Source organism: Chlorocebus sabaeus, chromosome 8 (assembly GCF_047675955.1).
Source record: "Chlorocebus sabaeus isolate Y175 chromosome 8, mChlSab1.0.hap1, whole genome shotgun sequence".
NCBI lineage: Eukaryota > Metazoa > Chordata > Mammalia > Primates > Cercopithecidae > Chlorocebus > Chlorocebus sabaeus.
Genome location: NC_132911.1, coordinates 100,797,341 through 100,815,847, shown reverse-complemented (window position 1 = coordinate 100,815,847; position 18,507 = coordinate 100,797,341). Strand labels below are relative to the sequence as shown.

The window sequence follows — 18,507 nt, the reverse complement described above, 5'->3', positions numbered from 1 at the left end:
AAATTTTGATGTTACTGACCTACTAACCAAAGGACACTTGTCTTGAATTATGTTATCCCCAGGATCACCTGAGGTCAAAAGAACTAAAGTAGTGAAAGAGTAGGGCATAGGACATAAGTTGTCCTTTGTATAGTAATAATTGTATTCAGTGACCAAATTCATGACTTTAAACTCATTATACACTAACTGACTGAAATAGGGTAATAGAGACTGACTTTGAAAAAAAAAAAAAGGTCAAAAATAACATACACACAATTTACAAAAGAAACCCTTCTCTGATTTGGATAATTTAAGCTTGCAAGATTTGCTTCTTCTAATCTAGATGTTCAGGGGAAACCATCCGGCAGCAGCAGACCAGATGCTCCTCTCTGGGCAACCATCACTGCTTGCCAGCATATGCTCATTGATTTTGGAGATCCTCTTTGAGCTAACATTTGACTTGATCTAGAGTATTTCTGAGCTTGTATATTTTGCTGTCTTAAAATTTGCTCTTGATATTTATCTCTCCATCCTCCCTCTTCCATGTGGCCTTGTATTTCTAATCACAACCATCCACAATAATCTTCCTGCTTCAAGCTTCACACTTGTATAATGACAGCTGGTGTCAAACCAAGCTGTCCTCCACATTCCTGGGACAGAGGCCTGTGGCTGCTGCCATTTCCACCACCATCATGGCAATGCTCTTGGCAGACTCAGGGCCTCGGAACCTGGCACTCAAATGCCAAGGCTTCTGGGAGTATGGCAGGCGTTGAGGTATGGGGATAGGCTTGGTGGGGAGAGGGAATGTTTGCCTATAACTATTTCTCTGACATACGTAAATACAGCAGAACTAGGGAGACTTTAAAAAAATGGCAGCATGGCAATCAGAAATTTTCTTTGGCCACAGACTGTGATGTAGAAGAAGAAAAGCTCTCAGCTCTACAACACAGCATCATCGGTTTACCAGTGCATTCTCATTCACAGGGCTGGAGGGAGAAGGCTCATACAAGGGTGTTTGCTAGGGCCAGTTGACCAGATAGTATTATTGAAAGTCTTAAATGGATAATGAGAGATATTTTTGTATATTACATGTACAAATGCTTAGCAATCCATGGCTGGGTTTTTACCTTGTGTAACTGATAATACTGGAAGGCACCAACTCCACCTTGTTCTTCTGCAGTCCAGAGCACCAGCCGCAGAGTCCTCTTTGGACGCAGCCCTGGGAAAATAATAAAATAAAAAAAGTGATACTTTAGTTGATTTTGAATTTTATAAAAAAATGGCAGGGTCCCTCATCTGCCACGTGGAGGCAGGAGGAAATCAGAGGCACTCATCTCTCACTGGTGTGGTTACCTCCTTCAGGGTATGACTGGCACAACAAAAGAGCAACTTCAGGGCTGATCTCCAGCCCAGGTTAATGGAGAAAGGGGTTGTGACAAATGCAGTTTGCAGGCCAGAAAGTGAGAGCCTCTCATCACATCCTTAACTGGATATCCTGCCCAGAAGAACCCAATGGATCGCCAAGATCAGCGAGATATTAGATCATATCTGGAAGATGCAGTTAGGATGACCCCAAGCAGATTGTGGGGTCTTTCAATGATCTTAACTGAAATTAAATCGTTTGGGTCTACTTAAGGATAAGCCGTGTAGGGCATGACTTTTTAGTCTAAACATACAAGCATAGCTAGATGCCCATGCTATCTTCAGTAATGTAATAACTGAAAAGCAGATTCAACAGTTATGCTTCCCCATGGCCAATTTCTTCTCCTACTTGGAAATAGAAGGTCATTCCCTTAAGGTCAATGAAAATTAATTGGATGAAGATGATATTTATTGACCTTATTACTGCACAAACAGCTTGGTGGCAATTTTATTGACTTGTGATACACATATTTGTATCCTGGACTTGTTAAAGTTTATGGCAGATGTGGTGGATCCAGAACTATTTTTGACTGACAATGTCTGCTCAGTGAAAGTTACCTACAAGGAAGCTCTGTTTCTGAAGTTAAAAAAACGGCGAAAGAGTGTGCAAAAAGTGCTACTTTGTGACCAAGAATTAATACCTGTTCTGATTCAGACTGATAATGGCATTTCTGAGAAATAACAAAGGCAGAAAAATGTGAAGCTGTGCTTAAATCTTATTAAGAGGATTCGTTTTCCCACCTCCTCATGGGGAGCCATAGGAAGGGTTAAAATGGACTTTGAGTGGCTCTGAGATGGACACAGCACATATCTCAAGTATAACCACATATGTGCTGCCACCCAGGTATATGGCCCTTGAAGGAGCCAGCTGGCTAGCTGCAGCCTGGATGACAAATGCGCCTGGGACACAGAGCTCTCTCCTGTCTCTTACAGGCTTCAAAAGGCACTCTCCTTTCCTAAGCCTAGTGCTAAGGAGCTGAAAAGGAGGGGCTACACTTTTTTATGAAATTGAATATAGTTGTGAAATCACTTTATACTTCAGCATGTTAACATAATTTAAAAAGCATAGGTTTAGGATGCAGGCTGACCATAGTTGCAGTTAAAACATGGACAAGCAATGTCTACATTCAGTTCCTCAGCAATCCTATTGGTGTTTCCATCGAAGTCCATATAGAATCCAACTTCTCATCTTGGCCACTACTGTGGTCTAAACCCCCACCCTCTGTTGTCTGGATTGCTGCAGTGGCCTCCTAACTGGGCTTGTTGCTGAAGCCCTCAACTCTCTTCAGGTGACGCTCTACACTGTAACCAGGAGAGTGTTGGCAAAACCTAAGCCAGATCATGTCATTTCTTGGCTCAAAACCTCCAATAACCAGAAGTAAGCTTCTGGAAGACAGGGATCTATGCTTTTTATTCATTGTAATGTCGCCAATTCCTAGACTGTTTGACACACATTAGGTGCCCAATAAATGGTACTGAAGGAACAAATAAATGCAAACCTTAGTGTCTTGATTAGAATGAAATTTGAAGCCACTTCTCCAGTCTCATCTTCTAAAAGTCTTCTGCTAGCTCATTCCCAGGCAAGGTGTTATATTTGAAAAAGGCAGACAGATCTGGTGAATCTTGCTATCATTCGGCACTAGCTGTGTAACTACTGGGAAATTTATCTACCTGAAATTATGCCTCTTTATCTGAAAGATGAAGATAACATTATGTGCCTATGCCATAACCCCTTTTCAAATTGAATGAGATGTGATAACACAGGTAAGACAAACCTGGGGCTGGCATGTAATTGGCATTCAATAAGTGAACAATAAAACCACATAACACACTTTCACCTCACAGAGTAGAAGGAATATCTAAATGCCCAGAGAGGAAATTCTTCCAAAGGCCTTTGAATACTTGGAGAACAAGAATTCTAGAGTGCCCACTGTTTGCTCTACCGAGTCAAACCACCTGCCCACATTCCTAGCATAAACTTACTAAACTATTGTCTGAGGAAGAAATCTAATCAGGATTGCTAAAGATAACAATCTATGGTTTCTTTCAAAGGAATGTGCTTAAAGTCAATTTAAATGAAATGACTTGCTTGTAACAGGTAAAAATAAGAAAGGATAAAGTACTATTATTGTTTATATGCTGCAAATAAAAATTCTAAACATTTTTTAAATCCACAAGAAAAGGAAAAAATACACTTTCTTTTTACATATCGTGCACCTACCAGTAAAATACTACCAAATTATTAAAATGACAAAATTCTCTCAATAAGAATAAACAGGCAGCACAGGCTGTAGAATATTCATTTTTAAAAAGCAAACGCTCTGAATATCCCCATAGATTTTGTGTGCCACATGAAAGTTATTATCCTACAGGGTTAGTCTCCTTTACATTCCAAATCAGTCACATGGCCAGTGATGTATTAAGGTAATAAAGAGGTAATTGATTTCAAGTGAGGAATGCTAAGGCCTCAGCACAACAATAGCATAGTTGGTGCATAGCTCGCCCTGAAAAGACTAACAAGCCTGCTCAAGCCCTTGAGAAGCTTAGCATCCATTAGCAGGGAACCCTAGTACCTACTTGACAGAGTGAAGGCCTTAGGAAGAAGTTAGGAAGCCAGTAGATTAGTAAATATTGAGTCCAAAGTCTCTTTCTACTCTGACAGTCTGATTGTCCCTGAACCTGAGAGAAATGCGTGAGGCTTCATTCAAGAACTAGACCTTAAACCTAGTGGGGAGTTCAGGTCCCCCGTCTATCCAAATCCATGATGGACAATGTGGGGTACAGAAAGGCATTGGCTGTGGAGTCTGAATGAGCCGTGTTTCACTCCTGGCTCTGCTGCTTCTGGCTCTGTGAGATTAGATTAATTATAATACCTAATCTCTTCATCTATATAATAAGGAAAATGGTAATTGCCTGATGGGATTGTTATGAAAGTTAAATGAAACAAGGCAAATGTATATCAAGCATAGTCCCTTGCACATAGTAGGTTTTCAAGAATTGTTTGTTAGCTTTTCTCTCCATCACTCTAGACCTTTCTGGTCAGTGCCAACAGTCACCAGGGAGAGCGTGTGGTAGAACTAGGTGAGACACATGGTCCTCAGGCCGCTTCTTTAGGAGCCCCAGAACACTTTTGATTATACAGAATGCATAAGCCCAGTCAAGGGAAAAAACAGATTTCATCTAACCTGTAGGAAAACACATAACTTCTTTCAGTACAGAAAGCTCCCTCATCCCAATATAGAGCATATCCAAATCTAAATAAACAGAAACAAGTTCTTCCCTTTTAAAATGAGGGCCAATCAGAATGTTTAGTTTTTGGATAAAGTCAAAAGGCTAAATATATCTGAAATCTGAAGACTATTGATATAAGGACATCTATATTTATCATTTTCAAATGATAGAATTTATTGTGTATCTTAAATCCAAACTAGTTTGAAAAACCATAAGTCTTAAATATATGCAAGAAAGCAACAACAACAACAATAATAAAGCAATAACAATGGTAGCAACAAAACAAGTGATATGAGGTCAAATGTGTGGAATTAATTCTGTGGCAGATTTGGGGTAAGTGGAAGCTCTGTTGTAAGCCTGGCCCCTATTCTGTCATGGCTTGGTAGCATGCAGCTCCAGTCCAAGGCAAGCACATGAGAGAAAGTCCTAGAATTAGAAGAGGCAGGGAGGACCCTGCTGAGTCTTAGCTGGTTAGGAGTCAGGTCTCATTGAGGTTTTGTTAGGGGAGAGGCAATCAGTTCTCCTATAAATGTATAGAAGGTACCAGAGATGCCTTGACCTCCTGGAATCTACAGTACGACTTCCAGATAATACAACAGTTTATAGCCATCATGGTTTTCCTTTAAAACAACATCAACTACCAATAATGTGTCAGAACTTGGTTTTGGTTTATGAAATAGGATATACATGCATTTCATTTTCATTTCATTGAGGAGAATACTAATACTAGGGGGAAGAGAAATTATGAAAAAAATTTCTTTGGACTTTTTTTTTCATTATTCTTAAATTTAAAGAATTCTGAGAGAAAAATTATGATTAAGCTGATAATTTGAAAGGTCAGTTGACTGTCTTACACTTGCACAAAGAGAGGGGCAGAGCAAAGTAAACTTGGCTCTCAGCAGGAAAAGATTAATCCAGCCTTGTAGACAACTTTCCTAAATCATGAAATCTACAGAACACTGTTAACAATATGTGTTGACCCCAACACCATTTACTATTCAGTTTCAACCCTCCAGAACTATAGATAAGTATTGTTCTCCCTTCTGTGATCTAACTTTGCAGAGAAAACACAACTTCCTTCTGCAGTAAATATACTCATTTTCTACTAGTTCACAAATACAACTGTTGTCCCACTCTCTTTCAGCAACAGCTCAGAAGAGAGTGCCTACACTTATATTCCTGCAATAAACTTAACTAATAAGAGTACAGTATCTGAGACACAAAAGTAAATAATGACATGGTAGCATGTGAATTGAATGACAAGAGGTAGTAAAGCAGAGTGGTTAAATGCATGGGTTTGGGGGTTGAGGCCTCTTTCTGCTTTGGGCAAATTACATAATCTGTCATATAATTTATGAGCACGTTGTCACTGATAAAATAGGGGCATGGTTAGACAAAGATAAATAATTTTAGTGAAGTAAACTGCAACTACTTCTCTTTAAAGGCAGGAACAGAAGATCACCTTGAAGAAGATCTTTGTTCTTGGAAGAATCCCTTGGTGTCTTTCTTAGTTATGTAAATATAAAGCAATTAGGCACTTTGGGGAAGCATTAGGGCAGGGCAAAAAAATGTTTTTTAAACTCCATCTTGCAAACTGCTACCTTTTGAGCCACCCCAAGAAACAATCTGCACACTTGTCAGGAGGAGAATCAGTGTAGGAAAAGGAGCCCAGGGCCTTCTGGAGGGAAGCCCTAGTGTCCTCATCCCGTTTCTGTGACTGGAGGCCAGGAATGAGAGACCTATTGGCTCAGGGTGACACTGACTAAGGCCCCAGAGCATGGAAGTTCCTGGAAGCCATGGAAATAAAGTGATCCTAATGAAAGGAGGAATCTGGGCTGTTGATCTGGGCTCAACAAAATGGCCTCAGGTTCTAGGGGAAGGACTAATTTCAGACTAGCATGAGGCCAACTCCAGAAGCCCCTCCAGACCAGCCAGCCCCTGGCACAGTGGTTATAATTTAGGGAACAATGGCTGAGGATGGAAATGTAAACAAAGGGAGTTGTAACCCTGTCACCCAAAATGGTTACCCTGTGACATGGATGTGCAAATGGTGCCATATAGCAGACACCAGGGACAGCAGAAGTCACAGACAGATACAGCTACGGGCTTCTGCAGGAGGACTGACCCATTTGGCCCGAGTAAAGTCAGGATTCATGGACAATTCAGGGGCAGTGGGAGGGATCTCAAGAGGAGATAATAGACTTCCTGCTAATAAGCCCTGTGGAGACTTGGGTGATTAACTGTAAAGAAGATTAAAGAGATGTGATAATATTTATAACCTGTGTTTGTGGAACAGGTCTTAACAGCTATAATTTCCATGATTCAAAGGCAACAGTCCTACCTCATTATAATGATTAAGATTCTATTAGCCAGGAAAATCACTATTAATCACTGGTGAAGCAGAAACATTATGACTCCAAGTGCATAAAGGCCATTTCTGGCCTAGCCCAGTTTTCTACTCTCATCCTCTGCTTCTGCTTATTTTTTTAATTTTTTTTTTATTTCCACAGGTTATTTGGGAACAGGTGGTGTTTGGTTACATGAGTAAGTTCTTTAGTGATGATTTGTGAGATTTTGGTGCACCCATCACCTGAGCAGTATACACTGCACCCAATTTGTGGTCTTTTATCCCTCAACCCCTTCCTACCTTTCCCCGAGTCCCCAAAGTCCATTGCGTCTTTCTTATGCCTTTGCATCATCATGGCTTGGCTCCCATATATTAGTGAGAACATACAATGTTTGTTTTTCCATTCCTGAATTACTTCACTTAGAATAATAGTCTCTAATCTCATCCAGGTCACTGCAAATGCCATTAATTAATTCCTTTATATGGTTGAGTAGTATATATACACTATATATATAGTATATATACACACACACTACAGTTTCTATATATATAGTAGTATATATATGTGTGTATATATGCGTGTGTGTATATATATGTGTATATACCTATATACATAGATATACATAGTGGTTGGTTCCACGCTTTTGGAATTGCAAACTGTGCTGCTATAAACGTGTGTGCAAGTATCTTCTTCATTTAATGACTTCTTTTCCTCTGGGTAGATATACCCAGTAGTGGGATTGCTGGATCAAATGGTAGTTCTACTTTTAGTTCTTTAAGGAATCTCCCCCACTGTTTTCCATAGTGGTTGTACTAGTTTATATTCCCACCAGCAGTGTAGAAGTGTTCCCTATTCACTGCATCGAAGCCAACATCAATTATTTTTTGATTTTTTGATTATGGCCATTCTTGCAGGAATAAGGTAGTATCGCATTGTGGTTTTGATCTGCATTTCCCTAATCATTAGTGATGTTGAACATTTTTTCCCATGTTTGTTGGCCATTTGTATATCTTCTTTTGAGAATTGTCTATTTGTGTCCTTAGCCCACTTTTTGATGGGATTGTTATTTTCTTGCTGATTTGTTTGAGTTCACTGTAGATTCTGGATATTAGTCCTTTGTCAGATGTATAGATGGTGAAGATTTTCTCTCACTCTGGGTTGCCTGTTAACTCTGCTGACTGTTCCTTTTGCCATGCAAAAGCTCTTAAGTTTAATTAGATCCCAGTATTTATCTTTGTTTTTATTGCATTTGCTTTTGGGTTGTTGATCATGAAATCTTTGCCTAAGCCAATGTCTAGAAGAGTTTTTCCAATGTTATCTTCTGGAATTTTTATAGTTTCAGGTCTTAGATTTAAATCCTTGATCCATCTTGAGTTGATTTTTGTATAAGGTGAGAGATGAGGATCCAGTTTCATTCTCCTACGTGTGGCTTGCCAATTATCCCAGCACCATTTGTTGAATAGGGTGTCCTTTCCCAACTTTATGTTTTTGTTTGCTTTGTCAAAGATCGATTGGCTGTAAGTATTTGGGTTTATTTCTGGGTTCTCTATTCTGTTCCATTGGTCTATGTGCCTATTTTTATGCAGGTACCATGCTGTTTTGGTGACTATGGCCTTATAGTATGGTTTGAAATCAGGTAATGTGACACTTTCAGATTTGTTCTTCTTGCTTAGTCTCACTTTAGCTATGTGGGCTTTTTTTTGGTTCTGCATGAATTTTAGGACTTTTTTTTTTTTAATTCTGTGAAGAATGATGGTGGTATTTTGATAGGAATTGCACTGAATTTTTAGATTGCTTTTGGCAGTATGGTCATTTTCACAATATTGATTCTACCTATCCATGAGCATGGGATGTGTTTCCATTTGTTTGTGTTGTCTATGATTTCTTTCAGCAGTGTTTTGTATCCTTGTAGAGGTCTTTGACATCCTTGGTTAGGTATAATCCTAAGTATTTTATTATTATTATTATTATTTGCAGCTATTTTAAAAGGGATTGAGTTCTTGATTTGATTCTCAGCTTGGTTGCTGTTGGTGTATAGAAGATCTACTGATTTCTATATATTAATTTTGTATCCAGAAACTTTTCTGAATTTTTTTTATCAGTCTAGGAGCTTTCTGGAGGAGTCTTTAGGGTTTTCTAGGTAAACAATCATATCATCAGCAGACAGTGACAGTTTGACTTTCTCTTTACCAACTTGGATGCCCTTTATTTCTTTCTCTTGTCTTACTGCTCTGGCTAGGACTTCCAGTTCTGTGCTGAAGAGGAGTGGTGAGAGTGGGCATCCTTGCCTTGTCTCAGTTCTTAGAGGGAATGCTTTCAACTTTTCTCCATTCAGTATTATGTTGGCTGTGGGTTTGTCATAGATAGCTTTTATTACATTGAGGTATGCCCCATATATGCCGATTTTGCTGAGAGTTTTAATCATAAAGGGAAGCTGGATTTTGTCAAATGCTTTTTCTGCATCTATTGAGATGATTATCTAATTTTTGTTTTTGATTCTGCTTATGTGGTGTATCACACTTATTGACTTCTGTATGTTAAACCATTCCTGCATCCCTGGTATGAAACCCACTTGATCATGGTGGATTATCTTCTTGATACGTTGTTGGATTTGTTTACCTAGTATTTTGTTAAGGATTTTAGCATCTATGTTCACCAGGGATATTGGTCTGTAGTTTTCTTTTTTAGCTATGTCCTTTCCTGGTTTTGGTATTAGGATGATATTGGATTCATAGAATGATTTAGGGACTGTTCCCTCTTTCTCTATCTTGTGGAATAGTGTCAATAGAATTGGTACCAATTCTTCTTTGAATGTCTGGTAGAATTCTGGGTGAATCCATCTGGTCCTGGGCTTTTATTGTTGGTAATTTTTTAAATTATCATTTCAATCTTGCTGCTTGTTACTGGTCTGTTCAGAGTATCTAATTCTTTCTGATCTAAGCTAGGAAGGTTGTATGTTTTCTTGAATTTATCTATCTCCTCTAGGTTTTCTAGTTTATGCACATAAAGGTGTTCATAGTACCCTTGAATGACTTTTTGTATTTCTGTGGTGTCACTTGTAATATCTCCCCTTTCATTTCTAATTGAGCTTATGTCGATTTTCTCTCTTCTTTCCTTGTTTAAACTTGCTAATAGTCTATCAATTTTATTTATCTTTCCAAAAAACCAGCTTTTTGTTTCATTTATTTTTTGTATTTTGTTTCAATTTCACTTAATTCTGCTCTGATCTTAGTTATTTCCTTTCTTCTTCTGGGTTTGGGTTTGGTTTGCTTTTGTTTCTCTAGTTCCTTGAGATGTGACCTTAGAATGTCAATTTGTGCTCTTTCAGACTTTTTGATGTAGGCACTTAATGCTATGAACTTTCTTCTTAGCACCACCTTTGTTGTATACCAGAGGTTTTGATAGGTTATGTTACTATTGTCATTCAGTTCAAAGAATTTTTAAATTTTCATCTTGATTTCAGTTTTGACCCAATGATCATTCAGGAACAGTTTATTTAATTTCCATGTATTTGCCTGGTTTCGAAGGCTCTTTTTGGAGTTGATTTCCAGTTTTATTCCACTGTGGTCTGAGAGAGTACTTAATATAATTTCAATTTTCTTGAATTTATCAAGACTTGTTTTGTGGCCTATCATATGGTCTATCTTGGAGAAAGTTCCATGTGCTGTTGAATAGAATGCCTATTCTATGGTTGTTGGGTAGAATGTTCTGTAAATATCTGTTAAGTCCATTTGTTCCAGGGTATAGTTTAAATCCATTGTTTCTTTGTTGACTTTCTGTCTTGATGAACTGTCTAGTGCTGTCAGTAGAGTACTGAAGTCCCCCACTATTATTGTGGTGCTGTCTATCTTACTTCTCAGGTCGATTACTAATTGTTTTATAAAATTGGGAGCTCCAGTGTTAGGTGCATATATATTTAGAATTGTGATATTTTCCTGTTGGACAAGGCCTTTTATCATTATATAATGATCCTCTGTCTTTTTTAACTGCTATGTCTTTAAAGTTTGTTTTGTCTGACATAGGAATAGCTACTCCTGCTCACTTTGGTATCTATTTGCATGGAATCTCCTTTTCTATCCCTTTACCTTAAGTTTATGTGAGCCCTTATGTGTTAGGTGTGTCTCTGAAGGCAGCAGATAGTTGGTTGGTGAATTCTTATCCATTTTGCAATTCTGTATCTTTTAAGTGGAGCATTTAAGCCATTTACATTGAACATTAGTATTGAGGTGTGAGGTACCATCCCATTCATCATGCTATTTGTTGCCTGTATACCTTGGTTTTTTGTTTTTTGTTTTTAAATTGTATTTTTGTTTTATAGGTCCTGTGTGATTTATGCTTTAAAGAGGTTCTGTTTTGATGTGTTTCCAGAATTAGTTTCAAGATTTAGAGCTCCTTTTAGTGGTTCTTGTAGTGGTGGCTTGGTAGTGGCAAATTCTCTCAGCATTTGTTTGTCTGAAAAAGGCTGTGTCTTTCCTTCATTTATGAAGCTTAATTTCTCTAGGTACAAAATTTTTGGCTGATAATTGTTTCGAGGAGGCTGAAGATAGGGCCCCAATCCCTTCTAGCTTGTAGGGTTTCTGCTCAGAAATCTGCTGTTAATCTGATAGGTTTTCCTTTATAATTTACCTGGTGATTTGCCTCACAGCTGTTAAGATTCTTTCCTTCATCTTAACTTTAGATAACCTGAGGACAACGTGCCTAGGTGGTGATCTTTTTGTGATGAATTTCCCAGGTGTTCTTTGAGTTTCTTGTATTTGGATGACTTGTTCTCTACCAAGGCTGGGGAAGTTTTCCTCGATTATTCCTCTAAATATATTTTCCAAACTTTTAGATTTCTCTTCTTCCTCAGCAATGCCAATTATTCTTAGGTTTTGTAGTTTAACATAATCCCAGACTTCTTGGAGGTTTTGTTTATATTTTATTATTCTTTTTTCTTTGTCTTCGATTAATTGGAAAACTTTGTCTTCAAGCTCTGAAGTTCTTTCTTCTGCTTGTTCAATTCTATTGCTGGGACTTTCCAGAGTATTTGCATTTCTTTAAGTGTGTCCATTGTTTCCTGAAGTTTTGATTGTTTTTTATTTATGTTATCCGTTTCATTGAATATTTCTCCCTTCACTTCTTGTATCTTTTTTTTTGTTTTTTTTGAATTTCCTTACATTGGGCTTTGTTTCTCTCTGGTGCCTCCCTGATTAGCTTAATAACTAACCTTCTGAATTATTTCTCAGGTAGATCAGGGATTTCTTCTTGGTTTGGATCCTTTGTTGGTGAACTAGTGTGATTTTTGGGGAGGGGGTGTTAAAGAACCCTGTTTTGTCATATTACCAGTGTTGGTTTTCTGGTTCCTTCTCAGTTGGGTCAGCTCTGTCAGAGGGAAGGTCTAAGGCTCAAGGCTGGTGTTTAGTTTCTTTTGTCCCATGGGGTATTTCCTTGGTGTAGTACTCTCCCCATTTTCCTAGGGATGTGGCTTCCTAAGAACTGAGCTGTAGTGATTGTTATCTCTCTTCTGGATCTAGCCTCCCAGCGAAGTCTACCAGGCTCTGGGCTACTACTCGGATCGTCTGCAAAGAGTCCTGTGATGAACTGTCTGTGGGTCTCTCAGTCACGGATATCAGCTCCTGCTCCGGTGGAGGCGGCAAGTAGGTGAAATGGACTCTGTGAGGCTTCCTTAGCTTTGATTGATTAGTGCACTATTTTTGTGCTGGTTATCCTCCTGCTGGGAGGTGGCACATTCAAGAGAGCATCATCTGTGGTAATATGGGGAGGAACAGGTGGTGGGTGGGGCCCTAGAACTGCCAAGAGTATATGCCCTTTGTCTTCGGCCACCAGGATATGCAGGGAAGGACCATCAGGTGGGGGCAGGGCTAGGCATGTCAGACTCTTCTTGGGCAGGTCTTGCTGTGGCTGCTGTGGAGGATGGGGTTGAAGTTTCTAGGTCAATGGAGTTATATTCCTAGGAGGATTATGGCTCCCTCTGCTGTGTTAAGCAGGTTGTCAAGGAAGTAGGGGAAAGCCAGCAGTCACAGGCCTCATCCAGGTCCCAGGCAACCCAAAGGGCTGATCTCACTCCCACCGTGCCCCTCCCAACAGCACCAACTCTGTTTCCAGGCAGTGGGTGAGCAGGGCTGAGAACTTGCCCTAGGCTACTCACCTCCCAGCTGCGAAAGTAAGTAGCGCTTTCCTTCTTCCCCTGCCTGTGGAGTCAGCACACAGGATTCATGCCCTCCCCCCAGTTCTGGCCAGGAGACTTTTTGATCAGCTCAAATTGTTACAAAGTTCAGCTGGAGGTTTCCTTATCCCTGTGGCCTTTTCCCAGTGCCTCTAGCAGTCCTCCTCAAGGACCCCTGTGAGGCAAGTCAGAAATGGCTTGTTACGGGAGCCAGCGAGCCCACAGGAACTTTCCTGCTGCTTCCTCTAACCCCATATTTCGCTTGGTCCTCTACATTGACTCAGCTGCGTGTAAGGTCAGAATCTTCTCCTGTACTCTAGAACTTCAGGTTCCCTCTCCAGTGGGGATATGTGTTCAGGGGCAGAGGATCTCCCTCTCCCACTTCTACAGTTTGGGTACTCACAGTATTTGGGGTGTCTCCCGGGTCCTGCAGGAGTAATCTGCTTCCTTCAGAGGATCTATGGGTTCTCTTGACGTTCCTAATGTATTCCTGCAGTCATTCTTGAGTAAAAGTTCACAATGCAAGTCTCCACACACTGTTCTGTCTGTCGGAGTGGGAGCTGCAATCTAGTCTTGCTTCCTGTCTGCCATCATGATCTGCTTCTGCTTCTCATCCTAAGCTCTAGTTATACCATATTTCCTACCGGTTCCTGAACAGGCTACGTTTTCTTAGAGTTTTGGCATTTTGCATATGCTCTTCTTCCTATCTAGAATACCTGTTCACCTTTTCCATCTAGGAAACTCCTATTCATTGAACAAGCCTATCTCTATAATACCTTCTCTGGGAAGGCTCCCCTAACTCAAAGGCAGAGTTGGTTGCCCCTTTCACGATGTTCCTCTAGAACTTCATACATAACTCTATTTTCATTTTCAACCACCTTTAAATGTTGATCTTCCCATTACACCATTAATTTTCTGATACTCATTTCCCTTTTTCATAATGTGGCCCAGTACCTGACATTTAACAATTGCTGAATAAATGTTTGCTTATTTTATTGACTGAATGAATATGTTTGTATAAATATAAATAAAAGTGACCACCCCTTCATTTAATCTAAAGCATGCATTCCCTACTCAGGTCAGAAAGTTGGTAAAAGATGCTATTTTTGTGAGATCAAAGCACAAGTAACACAGGTTAAAACACCCCAGTAGCCAAGATAATTAAATGTGCTTCAGCTTTGACATTTGCTTTAGTTGCCATTACATTACCGACTTTTGTAGCACAGCTGGGTCTAGTCAAAATTTAATACATCAACAGCTCTTGTTGATCAAGTCATTAAATAAATAACTAATGGTCACCAAAATTTTCCATCAGCTAACTGAATTAAATGATAGGTATTTACATTTTAAACCCTGGGAGCTCTCTTTAATTATTTTTAAAATTATTTTGATAATTTTTCTGAATATAAACACAATATATAACAACATATCTTTTTAAAAATTTAAAATAGAGAGAAACAAAAATTAGAAACCAAAACAACTTGTAAGAATATTGTTATACTTCTTTACAATTGTTTGTAAACAAATGTATGTATACAAATATGCATGTATAAACATTATAAATGTATGTAAACAATAGTAGTTTTCTACTGCCCTTTCCACTTAAAATCATGCCACATATGGTCCTTATTATAATCAATAATCTTCAGAAAATGGTTCTTCACTTGTTTTAGCTACTCCCTTATTATTGGGCATTTAAGGATTTTATTCTTGGGACAAGTTCTTAAAAATAGAAATACAGAACTGAGTCTAAACAGTATAAACATTCTTACGGCTCTTGACACATGCCACCAATGCCCTAAAGAAAGGTTACCAATTTATATTCCTACCAGCAATGCCTGAGAATATTTACTTTTGCTTGATGTAGAACTTTTAAATCTTATCTTTTTAAGTGTCATGTTATAGCTATTTTTCTATACTATATTCTGTTTATTTTCACACACATGCACAATCTATAGTCTACTTTACCTCGATTGAGATAAATGTTAAGTTTAAATCTGATGCCTGACAAGAGTTAAAATATATGAATTTGGTTTTTTTCATTTAAATTGCCTGATAGTAGGGCTCTTTTATCGATATATTTCTAAGACAATGCTAGTATCATGTAGGAATCACAAGCCTGATCTAGTTGGCATTTTAACACATGCTATTTCTTTTTCTCTATGATTATTTATAGTGTTTTTATGTGCAATGAGAAATTGTGAAGCCTGGATAATAATAGATTTGAACTCCGAATCACACTTTTGTTAAGAGTTCTACCTTACAAAAACATCAACTGGTGAGAAGTTAAACAACAGTACAATTTTAAAGAAAATGATGGTAAATCAAGTACAAGTACCAAAACCTCCTTTTACAAATTTATATTTACCAAAATGGTTTTTCAAATTTTATTTTTTTGTGAAGATCAAGCTGTGTGAGGAAAAACAACTGTTTGTACTTGAATCATGTATTATAAAAAAGTAATGCATCTCCAACAAGCAACTGAGATGAGAAAATTTCTGGGATCCCTTTTCAATACCAAACAGCAAATATGAAGCATAAGTTTTTCTTTTTTTAATATAATGCAGGAACCATCATTAAGCTACTTCTGTTAACCCTTTTAAATGCTCCTTTTATGATTATGGTGGAGAAGATGTTATTTACATTTTCAAAGATTTTCCTTTTGTACAAAATTAGTTATGAAGTTATCTGTACTCAATTAAAGGATTAATCCTTTATTGTTTTTGACTAGTAATTAATGTAATTTTAAATTCTTGGTCCCATTTAAGTTTAGGTTTTCAGACCATAGTACATATGGGGTAGTATTAATCCTTTTTTTTTGTTTGTTTTTAGATGGAGTCTCCCTCTGCCACCCAGGTTGGAGTACAGTGGTGCACTCTCAGCTCACTGCAGCCTCCGACTCCTGGGTTCAAGTGATTTTCATGCCTCTGCTTCCAGAGATTACAGGCATTTGTCACCACGCCCAGCTAGTTTTATATTTTTAGTAGAGATGGGGTTTTGCCATGTTGGGCAGGCTGGTCTTGAACTCTTGACCTCAAGTGATCTGCCTGCCTCAGCCTCCCAAAGTGCTGGGATTACAGGTGTAAGCCACCGCACCTGGCCACTAATCCATTTTTGAAATCAATCTTGAACAAAAACTCAACCTTCTTGAACACTGCTGTATTCTCAGCCCCTAAAGTGACTGCTGAATACTCTTGCTAAAGGAAAATCTCACCATGCAAATAATAAGATCATCTGAACGTCCCTGGAACTCTCCCCCTCCTTTACATTCCTACTGTGGCTATCATAATTTAAGCCTTTGAATTGTTGCAATCGCCAACTAACTGCTTCCACCAATCCTCTCTATATAACTCTGCCAGATTCATCTTCTTATAATACTGCTTTGAACATGTCACTGGCTGCATGAAAATCTTTAATCATCCTTTATCATCTATAGCAGTCATCTGCCTCCAGCCTCTTTTGAACATGTATCTCTATCAATAAAACAATTTTGAGTGTGGATCACTACATATGCATATTTACATATAAATGACATATACAACATTGTCAATACAAGAAATTATTAGTAAAATTTATTTCTTTTTCTATATAAAGAATACATCTTTTTCTGTATACAAATGTATTTTCCTACACACTCCCTAACTTTGGAGGCCACTGGTTTACGGGATAGACCATCCTCTTTAGTATAGCGTTCAAGGCTCTATATAGATAGATAGATTCTGATCTGCCTCCCAGATTTACTCCAACTACTCCTTTTCCAAAAGCCTCATTTCCATGTAAATTGGCCTCCTCACTTTCTTTCCATTTCTGTGCTTTTCCTCACACCATTTATGCCGTCTGGTTTGTCCTTTCTTTTTCTCTCAACTTATGCATATCTCAACTATCTTACAAGATCCAGCTCCAGTTCCTCCTGCTCCACTCTCTCCTTCCTCTAGACTTCAAAGCTGTTATTTTCTATTCTAACCATTTGGCAGTTAATTATGATTAATGTAGTTTTTACATACAGCCCCTGGTAAATCAAAGCACCCTATACATATTTGTTAATGTATGTATTACCACATGCAATAGAATTTTAAGCTGCAACAATAATGATATGGGTCAGATTTATAAAAAGAACTTTTGGACATAGGATATTTTTGAACATTAAATCATTATAATAATAATACTAATTATTATTATTGAGACAGAGTCTTGCTCTGTTGCCCAGCCTGGAGTGCTGTGGCACAGTCTCAGCTCGCTGCAACCTCTGCCCCCCACCAGGTTCAAGTGATTCTCCTGCCTCAGTCTCCTGAGTAGCTGGGGTTACAGGTGACTGCCACCACATTTGCCTAAGGGAGAGTAAAGCCTGGAAATAAAGTCTTGGCAGGTGGGCTAGGTGGAAATAGGCTGGAATTCTTGAGTTCCTATTAGATCTGGGCTATAATAATTGGCGACTCTACAAATACTGAACCCTACCCACAGGGACATACATAGGACTGGCATTTCTTCAAGGAAAGTATTTGGCCTCTCAGGGGAAGGGCTATTTATCTCAAACATTTTCATTCTTCATTTATGGGAAGCATGAGACACATTTGCATCCTTGAGATAAAAGAACATTTAGAGCAAACTGCGAGGTGTTTACATAAAATTCCAATGCTTCACATTTTATGCACCTTACATTGCTAAGGTAATGGATTAGCTGACCTTATGGAGCTTTTGCTTTTTGGGGTCATTTTGATGTATCTTCTAAGTAAAAACTGTTAAGGTAAGGGAGAAATTTTATATAGACTCTTAAAAGTATTTCTAGGAGCTTGTAAAAATTTACTTAAAACCTCAGGGTAATATTGTCTCAAAAAGACTCCCCAAGTTTATCTGCTGCCCTCCTAGGGTCAAGTGTACAGAGGTGTATTCAGGCTGTGAACACTCCACTTTTGAAATGAAACCAAATCCATGCAGAGTTATGTGCTGAGTGTGGGAAGGAATGCTATGCCTCCATTCTCAGCACTTTCCCAGGACCCCCGTCCTCAAACCTTAAAACCAATCTATTAGATTGTTTTCCCCTGTGTAGACACCATTTCAAGAACATGCCCCAACACTTAAATTTCAACATTTAACACATTGAAACACATCATCACTGTCCCTCTTGGATGCACAAGCACGCATTTAAGAATTCTATTTCATAAAAGAAGAAACTAAAATTTTGCAATAGAAGTAGTAAATACACAAATCAATAAATACTCATTTGGACTAACTGTGCAGAAATAAAAAAGATTAAATGCCACAATCATTGCGACTCCAAATATCAGACTCATCCATTCACCAACTATTCCTGGTCTAGGAACCAAGGAATTTGGTGCTGAAGAAATCATTATCTTTGAACTC

The 18,507-nt window shown here is 38.5% G+C and overlaps 2 protein-coding genes across 5 annotated transcripts in view; one reads left to right on the top strand and one right to left on the bottom strand.

The window, feature by feature from the left end:
- CPQ (carboxypeptidase Q) overlaps positions 1-18,507 on the bottom strand; it is a 509,668-nt gene that overhangs the window by 118,080 nt on the left and 373,081 nt on the right. For both annotated transcript variants that reach the window (XM_073018231.1, XM_008001157.3), the window contains one exon: positions 1,107-1,198. In XM_073018231.1, coding sequence (XP_072874332.1) covers positions 1,107-1,198 — 92 coding nt within the window. The remainder of the gene's footprint in view (positions 1-1,106; positions 1,199-18,507) is intronic.
- Positions 1-18,507, top strand: part of TSPYL5 (TSPY like 5) — a 321,910-nt gene that overhangs the window by 244,734 nt on the left and 58,669 nt on the right. For 2 of the 3 annotated variants that reach the window (XM_073018234.1, XM_073018233.1), the window contains exon 2: positions 12,494-12,616. The exons of the other annotated variant lie outside the window; for it this stretch is intronic. The gene's annotated coding sequence lies outside the window, so the exon portion shown is untranslated. The remainder of the gene's footprint in view (positions 1-12,493; positions 12,617-18,507) is intronic. 3 annotated transcript variants of the gene reach the window in all.